At 36.9% G+C, this 13343-nt stretch overlaps 1 protein-coding gene across 4 annotated transcripts in view; it reads right to left on the reverse strand.

Annotated features, from left to right (window-relative positions):
• Window positions 1-13343, reverse strand: part of SEC23A (Sec23 homolog A (S. cerevisiae)) — a 73618-nt gene that overhangs the window by 6064 nt on the left and 54211 nt on the right. For 2 of the 4 annotated variants that reach the window (XM_011926218.1, XM_011926243.1), the window contains 6 exons: window positions 11052-11129; window positions 9763-9834; window positions 7241-7402; window positions 4872-4958; window positions 2810-2965; window positions 1115-1180 (listed from right to left, as the gene is read on the reverse strand). In XM_011926218.1, the coding sequence (XP_011781608.1) occupies window positions 1115-1180; window positions 2810-2965; window positions 4872-4958; window positions 7241-7402; window positions 9763-9834; window positions 11052-11129 (621 nt within the window). The remainder of the gene's footprint in view (window positions 1-1114; window positions 1181-2809; window positions 2966-4871; window positions 4959-7240; window positions 7403-9762; window positions 9835-11051; window positions 11130-13343) is intronic. The other 2 variants (XM_011926234.1, XM_011926226.1) reach the window with 1 other exon arrangement.

The raw sequence follows: 13343 nt of genomic DNA on the forward strand, positions 1-13343 counted from the left end.
AATCTACAGATTGCTTCCATTTAATCTTAAGATTCAACTATACTATCTAAGACTCAAATCTGCCCCTCTGTCCACCTTCAATGACTCTCTATTACTTACCAAATAAATACTCAACTTCTCACTCCTCAACCTGACATTCAAGATCCTCCACAATTTAGTTGTACAACACATTTCCGTTTTATGTTCTTCTAGTCAGCTCTACATGTAGTCTTTTATCTTAGCCCATACTATTCTCTACCTAGATTTCCCTTCCGCATGCAATTTCCAATTACCGAAATAACCATTCTTTAAATGAAATTTAAAGCTCTTTTTTTTTTTTTTTCTGAGCTCTTATCTGATTACATACCCTCTTCCTGCTACCACCATGTGACCTCCTTCCATCTTCCCCTTCTAACCTTTTAATACTTGATAGCTTTCTAAGGACAAATATCCCATTCTGCCTTGTCATTTACTTAGGTGGTATTTTATCTCTAATATTAGACTACAAGCTCTTCAAAGGCATGGTTAATAACTGCACCCTAAAGAGTCAATACAAAGTCCTAAACATACTGGACATTCAATAAATGTTGATATATTATACAAAGAGGTTAATACTTTTTTTTTTTTTTTTAAGAGATGGAGTCTTGCTATGTTGCCCAGGTTGATCTCAAACTCCTGGCCTCAAGTGATCCTCCTGCCTCAGCCTCTCGAGCAGCTGGGATTACAGGCACAAGCCACCACACCCAGCAGGACTTTTACCAAATTAAACTATACCAATAAAGATTTGCAGGGTTCCTGCCCCTTCTGCTCAACTATGATTCCTGGCCTCTCTTGGCTTATTGTGGCCTTTTGTGATTCACAACCTAGCATAAAACTTGAGTCACCACTTCCTGTCTTATACACTTTATTGCTTTTTGTCTCAAGGGTATAGTGCTAAACTTGGAGTCTATTTGATAGGATCACTTTTTTTCTATGGTGTCACCAAATATTAATTCTGTTTTCTACTCTCATTTTTACATTACTTTTCCAACAGAAATCATTACTAAATATACAGGGAAAAAATGTAGCTTTCACTAAACTAACAAACAATAAATACACAAAGAAATAATTTCCAAGACCTGCTATTTAAACTTACCTGCCCCCAGGCATACATATTATTATGAGTCTGTGAAGGGTTGACTTTTGAAAGGAGGAAACGGGCCTTAAAAGCAAAGAAGAAATAACATTATCCACAGAAAATTTCAGTCAATATCAGCTGAATAATTATATCATGCAAAATCAATTTTATTTAGTATGTATTGGTAAAATTAATTTTATTAAATTAATTTTTAAAAGATTAAACTTTGAAATGTATAGGTCACTATGTGTTACAAATAAATAATAAATGCACCTCTTCTCTCCAAATCATACATCCAAAATAACAAATACATTGTTAAATCCAAAACTCAGCATATAAAAATTATGTGTGCAACAATTATGACAAGGTTAGTGTGAAATTACAAAATACTGGGTCAGAAGTTCAAAATCCCAAATTATGATAAAAATAAAAGCCATAAAAATCTGTGTGTTCTTTTGCTTAAAATAATGACCCTTACGCTTTCTTAAACCACAGGTGATTCTATGAGACAAGTGATCCAACATTTCATCCTTCTACCTACTATGGCTTATCATCATGAAAATAATAACCAGAGTAAAAGAGGAAAATGGTAATACACATAGTGAGGTGTCAATGAAAGAACCAGTAAGATTTTTAATTCATAATGGAAGCACATAGACAGAAACATCTTTTGAAGTTTAGTATCATACAAAATCTTTTTCTACTCTCTAAGGAATCAGTTTAACCTAACAGTGAAGAGCACTGGCCCTGGAGTACCGGACTCAAATCCCCCTCCTGCATTTACTGTGTTTTCTTGGCCATAAGTAACCTAGATCTCAGTTTTATCATCTGTTAAATGAAAATAACACTAGAATTCTTATGAGGATCAAATGAGATAACGCATGCAGAAGTACTTTGCAAATTCTCAATACGAAATAACTCATGTAAATATAGTAAAACTAATAATAATTATCATTTCTGAGTAACAGTTATTGATATTTCCTACCTATTTTATAATACCGTACTAGGCATTAGGGAATACAAAGCATAGTCCCTGCCTTCAAAGAGCAAGTAAAACAAATGAATAACAACTTACAATTAATTTATTATAACTCCTTTAAGAATTACAAAAGAGAAATAAGAAGTATTTTATGAGAGTATGTTAAGAAACCTAACTTAGCCTTCTGAAGGTCTCAAAGCAACTGTGTATGTATGTACATATATCTAATGTACATGTATTCTCATAATCCTAAAAACCACAAAACCTTTTCATAATACCACAGTATTTTCCTATTACATAAAATTTTCTTTTCTAGAAAACTGGAATGATAGAATGAAGACAATGAAAAAATGTAAGTCACCACAAATGTCATATTCATAGACTTTAAGAGTAAATAAACAGCTTTAAGAAAAGTATATTATTTTCCAAGCTGCTCACATCTTCTTGTTCAACCAAAGCTAGTGTATCACCACAATGCCATCCTGGCCCTGTTCAGGAAGTTAGGCTAGAGACAGGAGATGATGGAAACTGCCAACTTTAGGCAACTAGTCAATAATCTTACTGCTTTGCTCTCAAAAGCTAATGCAAAAAGTAAACACTAATACCTTCCCCTCCTATCTCCTTACCTTTCTGTCCACTTTATGAAGCAATCTATTAAAATCAGAAAGCAAGGAGGTACACCTCACTGCAAACCTAACAACAAACAAACACACAAACAAATTAACACTACTTACCTGGCTGCCTCCATGTTCAGTGTCAATATATCTTGGCATTGGAAATCTGGAGTGAAGAATTTCCTGTGCATCATCCACTGGGGCTTGCAGAAGGTGGCGGAAATTTTCATATTCAGGCATGTCCTGGTATCCTGACTTCCGCCACTGTGCTATGGTCTAATTTTAAAACAATTAAAGAAATTACTTTAAATTTCTTGCCCAGCCAAAAATCTTGAGATTTTTCCAAAGACAGTAATCTTTAGAAACTAGGAAAATTATAGACCATTATTCCATTTACCTCAATTTTTTTAAAGTTAAAAACATTAATTTCAGTAGAGAAAACATTCTTAATAAATATAAAATTAGAATATTTCTTCTCCTTTAAAAATAAAATGAAAGAATATGTAGGTAAGTCAGAAAATTTTTAAAACACTATGCTTATCAAATGAATGTTAGTTAAAAGCTATCTACCTAAGCTTATGATGCGTGAGAGCAATTGAATCAATCCATTTATTAAGGTAAGTAGCTCTAAAAACCATGTAACTAAATCATCTAAAATCTTATGCCTGGTTTATTTTCTAAGTTAGCTGAATCAATCAACACATTCTTCTATAGCTTTATACCTCTATATAAAACAATCACGTGCATTTCTGATTTCTCCTTTAACAAGCTACTTGAAAAAGTAAAAATCATCATAAAACAAACAAAAAGCAAAAAAAAAAGCTCTGTCAGTATTACAGGTTTTTTTATTTTTTAACAGAGGCAACGAAGTTAAAACAGGCATTATTCTTAACAAGTAAAGGGCATTAGAAACTGGTATCAACTAAAAATAATTTACAATAATAATAATAATTAAATCTTTTAAAAGTCCTGGGCAGGTCAGGCGTGATGGCTCACGCCTATAATCCCAGTACTTCAGGAAGCTGAGGCAGGCGGAACACCTGAGGTCAGGAGTTCGAGACCAGCCTGGCCAACATGGTGAAAACCTGTCTCTACTAAAAGTGCAAAAATTATCTGCGCATGGTGGCATGCACCTGTAATCCCAGCTACCCAGGAAGCTGAGGCAGGAGAATCACTGGAACACAGGAGGCAGAGGCTGCAGTAAGCCAAGATAGCACTACTGCACTCCAGCCTGGGTGAAAGAGCAAGACTCAGTCTCAAAAAAAAAAAAAAAAAGTCCTGGGTAGTACTACTTAAAAGAATATTTTGAGCAATGTCTTTATTATTATAGTCAAATCTTTTTTTAAATTCTTTTTGTAGAGAGGGGGTCTCACTATGATGCCCAGGTTAGTCCTGAACTCCTGGGCTCAAGTAATCCTCCTGCCTTGGCCTCCCAAAGGGCTGGAATTAGAGGCATGAGCCACCACACCCAGCCACAGGGCAAATCCAAAATCATTTACAATTAAAGCAACTGAAAAAATTAATCTACAGAAGTTACTAAAATACTAGACTAGAAGTTTGAGAGCAGATCTGTGAAAAAAGAACATCTATATCTTCCAAAGCATCCAAAGGAAGCACTTAACAATTGGCTGAATGAATAACTGAAGGAATGAATCAAGGTCTGCTAAATACCTGGATTAAAGCTTAATAGCTACTAAAATCTTCTGCTCTCTGTATTCATTTACCATTCCAATTAAGTGAAGTTACAAATTTTAATTCATGTATGCTTTAAGTGAGTTTTCAAGATCATGTAGAACACTTAATAATAACTTATAATGATTGCATAACATAAAAGGAAAGCCTGCCCACTAACGAAGACTGACTTTTCCCCTCTTAATGTTTTCAGGTAAAAGCCAAAAGTGCCCTTTGTCTATGTACAGTCAGTGTTCTTACTTTCACAACACTATGCTTTGTGCAAAATCCAATCGTGTGTGGATGAATGAATAAAATAATCACACGTGGGTAAATTGCAATTGAAGCCTAAAACCTTATAGCAGGCAGAATAATATTTTATATATACTTCATAAAAATGGAAATCAAAGTTTATCATAGATGAAACACTAGCCATACAATAAGAGGGAAGAAAACTTTTCTAAGTAAAAAGACTTTACATGCATAGCTTTAAATGCTATTGAAATCTTACCTCACCATGATAAATCAAAATCTGGAAGAATGTGTCCATGAGAAGAATACGATCTGCAAGAATGCTACTGCTATCAAGAAGAACCGGCTAACATAAAGAAAACAATGAGAAATGAGGAAAAAGGAAAAATAAACTACTTAACAGTATAAAATAGATGTTTCCAGGTTATTTTCCAAGTTACCTTTTTTTTTTTTTTTTTTTTTTTTTTTGTAGACAGGGTCTTGCTCTGTCACCTAGGCTGGTGTGCAGTGGCATGATCTCAGCTCACTGCAGCCTCAAACTCCCAGGCTCCAGCAATTCTCCCACCTCAGACCCCCGAGTAGCTAGAACTACAGGTGTGTAACACCACGTCCAGCTAACTTTTTCATTTTTTTTGTAGAGACAGGGTCTCACTGTGCTTCCTAGGCTGGTCTCAAATTCCTGGACTCAAGTGATCCTCCTGCCTCAGCCTCCCAAAGGCTGAGATTATAGGCTCAGCACTAAATTTGAAATTTAGGCCACTACACATGGCCTAAATTTCAAATTTATATTTTATTACTTAACATCTCTTGCTATTATGAATTCTTATAGTGTACTTTAATTTTTTAAGGAATCTCTTTAATCTGAGGTAAAAAACAATTTAAAAATAGAGTTAAGTCAAGAAGAATTCAAGGATAACTCCTAAGCCTAATGGGAAAAGGCCTGGGATAGAGCAAATTTGGAGCACATGGGAAAATAATTCTGCATATGAAATGAAAGGGAGTAGTCTGAACTGATGACATAAATTTAGGTCTCACATGCACAAAGATGGTAATTAAAGCAATGGGATTAGACTACATCACTGAGAGAGAAAGAAGACAGGGAAAGCCAGAAGATTGATCCCTTAAGCATGTCAACACTTAGAAGTCTGAAAGGGAAAAGCTAGGAAAAGACTGAGAAGGAATGGCAAGTGAGTAAGAGGAAAACCAGGAAGGTATAGTAGGTGTCACAGAAGCCTAGGGCAAAAGGTTTTCAAGGACTGAGTACTAGTGAGGACTAGGTAAAGACTGTTGAGAGCTATGGTGAGATGTAGGACACTGGTGGTCTTTAAAAGAGCCATTTCAATATAGTGTTAGGAACAAAAGTCTTACTTACATAGGTTGAGAAGACAATGTGAGGTGAGAAAGTATAAATAACAAATAACTTTTTTGAGTTCAACTCTCACCAGAAGCAGAGAAATGGGGTGGTAGTTATAGAAAGCATGGGTCATGGTGGGCAGGTTTTGTCTGTTTTTTGTAAATATGAGTGTTGTTATGGTTTCTATGTTATTTAATAAGAATGATCCAGATGGACAGAAAGTAATGATATAGGACAGAAAGAAGATAACTCCAAAAGCAAACCCCTAAGAAAATGAAGCTGATAGGATTCATGGATTAAATGAAAAGGTTGAAATTTAATGGGAGCAGGCACTAGGGATAGTGGGATTCCAATTTTCTTCTAAACACTATTCTACATTTTTCAGATGTCTACAATGTATGTGTATTACTCAGAAGAAAAAAAAAGTTATTTCTAAAACATTCCTGATTCAAAGAATATGAGGCCAAAATCTATACAGCCAAACCAACATATTAAAAGTATATATTTTCCTAGAAAAATAGAAACTATTTGACAAATTACAAAAAAAAATTGTAATGAAATAAACATTTTGCCCATTATTTTACAAAACCGTGAATAATAGTATCATGAGGGATCATTAATCAATAGATATTTTAAATATTCTCTTTATATTGACCTTACTAAAGTATTTTCAAATACAGTAACTACATACTTTCAAGTAGTAAAACAGACCATTTTAACTATAGAATGGAAAAATGGTTCATTTGCTAACAGTTTAAAATAAGTGGAACAGTCTGCTAAGAAGGTTAAATGGATAACTTTATCAATCTTCTAAGCATATGTCTTTACAGTCAACTATTTTTTATGTTTTGGAATGAGATTAAAACAAGAGACTTTGTTTAGACAGAATGTCATAACTGTCGTAGACACTAAATTCTGGAATAAGCTACAGTCTACAGAATCATAATCACTTCTGGACATTGTTAAAGACACAAAGAATAATCATATGCTTTGGAGGATTTGATCAACCAAATGGCTGGACAAAATGATCTAAAAGTCTCTTCCATCTCATTAAAAAGAAAAAAAATTTAAGAATCTTCTAATACAGCCTACGTGGTATCTAGCATATAGTAAACATTCATAAATATTTTAAGTGAATATATAAATAGGTTGAGATGTCCATTCATCTAAATTCTTATATTTAGTAACTATATCTATTTTTTCAGTTTTTTTCACTTTTTTAATGCCACACATTGCAATAACAAGACCAATTTATTTTTTTCTGTCCCTCTTACCTCTGGTGGTCCACTAAAAGAATATGCATACAGGATAGGCTGAATCATAATTAGAGACTGGGTCAGATCCTGACGCATAAAATGGTGACGATAATATGAACTCTCATCAGGACTATTGTTAAAAACTTGCAGGAAAGAAGATCTTCTTAAATGAAACATAAACTGTAAGATAAACATGTGAGATAGTTGTTACTGATTTTAATATTACAACAGGTGTTTACTATTAGCAAAAACATTTGATTACAAACTATTAACAACATAACAAAACATCTTATTACAAGAATTTATATCCCTCAGAAAGGAATACTATTCATGAAATTTATCAGCAGCCTAAAAATAAAATTCTGGCCGGGCACAGTGGCTCACGCCTGTAATCCCAGCACTTTGGGAGGCCAAGGAGGGTGGATCACCTGAGGTCGGGAGTTCAAGACCAGCCTGACCAACATGGAGAAACCCCATCTCTCCTAAAAATACAAAAAATTAGCCGGGCGTGGTGACGCATGCCTGTAATCCCAGGTACTCAGGAGGCTGAGGCAGGAGAACTGCTTGAACCCAGGAGGTGGAGGTTGCAGTGAGCCGAGATTGCGCCATTGCACTCCAGCCTAGGCAACAAGAGCAAAACTCCATCTCAAAAACAAATAAATAAATAAATAAACAAAATTCTACAAGAAAAAATTTAAAATAAGAAAGAAAACAAAAATTTTAAGTTAAAGTAAGAAAAGGATGGCTGGGCATGGTGGCTCACACCTGTAATCCCAACACTCTGGGATGGCTTGAGGCCCAGGAGTTGGAGACCAGTTTAGGCAGCATAACAAGACCTTGTCTGTATTTAAAAGAAAAAAAAAAAAGACAAAAACGCCTTGCTCAAATCCAAGTTATTCAGAGGCTGGTGCCAGGTAGTAAACCATGACCATTGTTTGTTTTTAATCCTCTTCACTCTGACCATATCTTTGGGCTTTTTTATTACTACTCATTACCAACACCAAAAGATTCTAAGAAGATATAAAAATAAATTACAGATTTTCTACTTTTTATATGGCTGATACGATTTGACTGTGTCCCCACCCAAATCTCACCTTGAATTGTCAATTCAAGTTTACTTGTCAAGGCAGGGCCAGGTGGAGAGAACTGAATCATGTCAGGGGGCAGTTTCCCCCATACTGTTCTTGTGGTAGTAAGTCTCAGGAGATCTGACGGTTTTATACATGGGAGTTCCCCTAAGATGTGGCTTGCTTCCCCTTAGCTTTCCGCCATGACTGTGAGTCCTCCCCAGCCATGTGGAACTGTGAGTCAATTAAACCTCTTGGCCAGGCACAGTGGCTCACGCTTGTAATCCTAGCACTCTGGGAGACTGAGGCAGGTGGATCACCTGAGGTTGGGAGTTCAAGACCAGCCTGGCCAACATGGTGAAACCCCATCTCTACTAAAATTACAAAAAGAGATTAGCCAGATGTGGTGGCACACGCCTGTAACCCAGCTACTCGGGAGGCTGAGGCACAAGAATTTTTTGAACCAGGGAGGCAGAGGGTGCAGTGAGCTGAGATGGCATCACTGCACTCCAGCCTAGGTGACAGAGTAAGACTCTGTCTCAAAAATAAATAAATAAATAAATAAACAAACCTCTTTCCTTTATAAACTACCCAGTCCCAGGTATGTCTATTAGCAGCATGAGAACTAATACAATGACTTAAAAATTGTACTGGGAAGGGTCTACACTGATATAAAACACACACACACACACACACACACACACACACACACACGCATATATACCCATACAATTTCTTAATATTTAACGTTTTCCCTATACCTAAGAAACATTCTCCAGATTTTGTTTCACTGCTTCTTTCTCCTTTCACTTTCTTCCCCTCTACCTACTCCTTACATGAAAGAAATTAAAGAGTCTGAGTTAGACCTGAATAATGGATAGCTACATTGGGTCTTTGATAAAACTGATTAAGATCAGCCAGAAAGTATTCCTACTTGTCTTTAGACACGTCTCTTAAATTCCTCCAACCCTCAGGTCCCAAGTGCCTACATGTTGCTCCTGTCTGGGACTCACTCAACAGTTTTCTCCCAACATGTCACTCACTGAAATTCTCATTCCTATTTTGCTTTCAGGATCCATAATTCATTGAGAGGCTCTTGCATCCCTTTACTACTTCAGTCATTCCTGTTTACTCACAGAAATGACTAATTGGTAAATGTTAGGTAATATTTTGGAGATGAAGATTTCCCTTAAATTTGGTCTATGCCATCTTTTAGAAGACTATCAGACTTTGAAAACCCAAGACAAAATGTATTCCAGGGTCCTCTGCTTCCTATTTCCAGGAAAGGGAGAAAGATGGAAATGTCCAGATCTCTCTGAAGATCTAAAAGCCCAACAAGAAGGCTTGAGGCAGGGAGAGAAGAGAAAGAAAGGAAAGTGTGGAGATACTTAGTCAAATACTTAGGCTAATGTCCTCAATCATTTTCCTATTAGTTTCTGCTACAAAAATGACAAAAAAAAGAATTTTACATGCCTTAAGACAAGTAGACCTTGCCTTTTCCTGGTTCTCCAAAATCTCACCAGAGGTTTTAGGGAAGTCTCCCCTCTATAAGCATGGAGTTTCTGGGTTATAGATTAATCAACAATAAAGGATCCTCAAAACAAAAAAACAAAAAACCAAAAAACAGAGCAGCTCTGAAAAAGAAAGCTGATGCTTTAAACAAAGTTCTCATGGGCAAAAATACGAATTTCCACATCTCAATATTAATCACCCTTTCAAGTTAAGCTAAAAGGCCACCTCCTCCTTCAAAAGATACATAAAATCATCCATTTAGAAGGATTCCTTTAAGTTTCCTTTAAGTTCTGTATATCTCTCATAGCATTTCTCAGTTTCTGTTCTGTGCTGTTTATGTGTATTTCACATCTCGCCCTTTAGACTAAAAGCTCCTTGTAAGAGGGATCCATCTCAGTCACCTGTATCCTCCTAAAGTTCCTTGCACATAGTACTGTGAACACAGAGACTTAAAAATATCTATCAAATCAACAAGAGGATGGAGGGAGAGATTCCACTGCTCCAGGTGGAAAATATTCTGTAAGGTAAATCAAATTAGTTTCTTTTCTATTTATCTAGTCTGGCCCCATAAAATTGTTCTCAGGTGATGATACTATACTGTAAGACTAGCTAACTGGTAAAATAACCTCAGATGAAGTCCTTCTGGTACGACTATAATTAGGTCCCCTTATGTCAAATGGAAAACTAACCAGCCTGACACCTAATTCTGTCCACTGCAGGGTTCCAGTGTAAGTCTCTATTCACCACAAATAAATGACTATGTGCAAGGCCAATATAAAAATACTATATACTTTTCACCAACTACTCACAGCACAATATTAATTTCTTAGCTATCTCAAAGTTACCTAACAAAAAGAATAACCCAATAAAATAGGTACTATAAAAAGAGCAATAAAAAAGGAAAAATGAGGCTCAATGCTACTGGCCACACAAGAAAAGAATATGGGTCTGGCTGGGTGTGGCAATCTTAGCACTCTGGGACGCCAAGACAGAAGGACTCCTTGAGGCTAAGAGTTCAAGACCAGGCTGAGCAACATAGCAGGAAACCATCCCTACCAAAAAAAATTAGCTGGGCATGGTGGTACACACCTGTAGTCCTGACTACTCAGGTAAGCCCCGGAGTTCCAGGTTACAGTGAGCTATGATGGAGCCACTACACTACAGCTTGGGTGACACAGTGACAGCCTGTCTCTAAAAAAGAAAAAAAAAAAAACAGAAAAGAAAAGAATACGCATCTTTTACCTACTTACCTGTGGATAAAGGGAGAAAGTTTCTGAAAATCTGAAGGAACTTGGGTCATCTTTATGATATTCTCCAAATTTCTGACACTAAATAAAATAAAATGTGTTAGTAATTTATTTCCTGGAATAAGAGCTAACACTGTTGCCTATAAATATTCTATTTACAAGAAGTTACCAATCATCAGGAAGCAGATACTTGATAAAGGATAAAATTATAGTATTACTTATAGACTTACCAAGAGACAAAACCAAAGAAAAAACATTAAATTTCAGAAACAAACACCACATTGCCCCAATGTAATTAATAACTCACCTTAAAATATTTGGATATTTTTTAACTAAGTGTCTCTCACAACAAATAAAGAGCTCTTAGATAACAACAAAAAAGCTCAACATGTGCCCTGAAACACCAAAAAGGCTGGCACAGTGACTGATGCCTGTAATTCCAACACTTTGGGAAGCCAAGGCAGGAGGACTGTTTGTGCCTAGGAGTTCGAGATCAGCCTGAACAAAATAGCAAGACCTCCATCTCTATTAAAAAAAAAAAAAAATTTGGCGAGGCGCAGTGGCTCATACCTGTAATCCCAGCACTTCGGGTGGCCGAGGCAGGCGGATCACAAGGTCAGGAGTCCAAGACCAGTCTGGCCAACATGGTGAAACCCTGTCTCTACTAAAAATACAAAAATAAGTGAGGCATGGTGGTCCATGCCTGTAATCCCAGCTACTTGGGAGGCTGAGGCAAGAGAATTGCTTGAATCCGGGAGGCAGAAGTTGTAGTGAGCCAAGATCACGCCACTGGACTCCAGCCTGGGTGGCAGAGCAAGATTCTATCTCAAAAAAAAAAAAGTTTTGAGCCAGGTGTAGTGACTCATGCCTATAATCTGAGCACTTTGGGAAGCCGACGCAGGAGGATCACTTGAGCCCAGGAGTTTGAGACCATCTTGGGCAACACAATGAGATCCTGTCTCTACAAAAAATTTTAAAAATTAGCCAGGCATGGTTGCACATGACTGTAGTCCCAGCTACTCGAGAGGCTGTGGTAGAAGGATTGCTTGAGCCTAGGCGGTTGAGGCTACTCTGTAAGCCATGATCGTGCCAATGCAAGCCAGCCTGGGAGACAGACTAAGATCCTGTCTCGAAAAAGAAAAAAACAGTTTTTTTGAAATCTGTAAAATGCTCTAGTATCAACTACTTGAGTCATGAAGAGCAGTCCTTATTTACAACCCAACCAAAACACTAATACCAATGGGAAACAGACTGAGGCATAAAGAAGGTATATCCAAGACCCACTATTTGAGTTATTCAGAAGTAATAAAATTGGGCAGATAAAACAACAGTAATATGATTTTCTTGAGGAAAATAACATCCCTTACAAAAAGGCTAATTCCTTCTCTAATTCAGTAATTATTTATGTATAAAGGCAGCCACGTAAAAGGACCCTAGAGGTCAATGCCTAACCTCTATAAGAAAATGGTCATGACAAAAGTGGTATCTGTAAAAACAGCAAAACTAAAGTGCTTCATCCCATTAGTGCAGCAAGGGAAAAGCTGGCTTGCAGGGAAAGTCTCAATAGTCTTAAGACAGAAGATTTCCTGGGCCAAGTCTGATTGGATGAAATGTTTACCCATGATGGCTAGCAATGCAGCTAAAGGGAAAATACAATTAGTGGTTGAGGGGTAAACCCAAGGTTTCAAAGATGAATCAGCCATTAATTTTAAGTCGTGAAACAGAAAAGGTCAGGAGTCAAAAAGGAAGCCAGCAGCAGTGGCACAGGCCTGTAGTTCCTGCTCCTCGGGAGGCTGAGGTGGGAGAATCACTTGAGCCCAGAAGTTCAAGTCCAGCCTGGGTAAGTAATATGGCAAGACCCCATCTCAAAAGAAGGAAGGAAAGAAGGAAGGAAGGAAGGAAGGAAGGAAGGAAGGGGAGGAAGGAAGGAGAACAGATCCCTGAAGTTGGATGCACAATGGATCTGAACAAGAGACTGAGAATAGGGGCAGTAAATCATGTGTGGATACCAATATCTTATGTGATAAATGACTTAGGTGATAACGCACTTTAGTTTCAGTAGCTATTCTAGGAGACTCATTTTCTTGTACTGATCACTGCTGAATTTTTAGCTATTACAACAACAGCAACACAAATAGAGAAAAAGTAAATACTGTTTAGGTATTAAAACTTTTATAAGTTTTTTCCCAATAAAAAATCTAGGAGGCCGGGCGCGGTGGCTCAAGCCTGTAATCCCAGCACTTTGGGAGGCCGAGACGGGTGGATCACGAGGTCAGGAGATCGAGACCATCCTGG

This window comes from Colobus angolensis, unplaced genomic scaffold (genome assembly GCF_000951035.1).
Source record: "Colobus angolensis palliatus isolate OR3802 unplaced genomic scaffold, Cang.pa_1.0 Scaffold119, whole genome shotgun sequence".
NCBI classification, from domain to species: Eukaryota; Metazoa; Chordata; class Mammalia; order Primates; family Cercopithecidae; genus Colobus; species Colobus angolensis.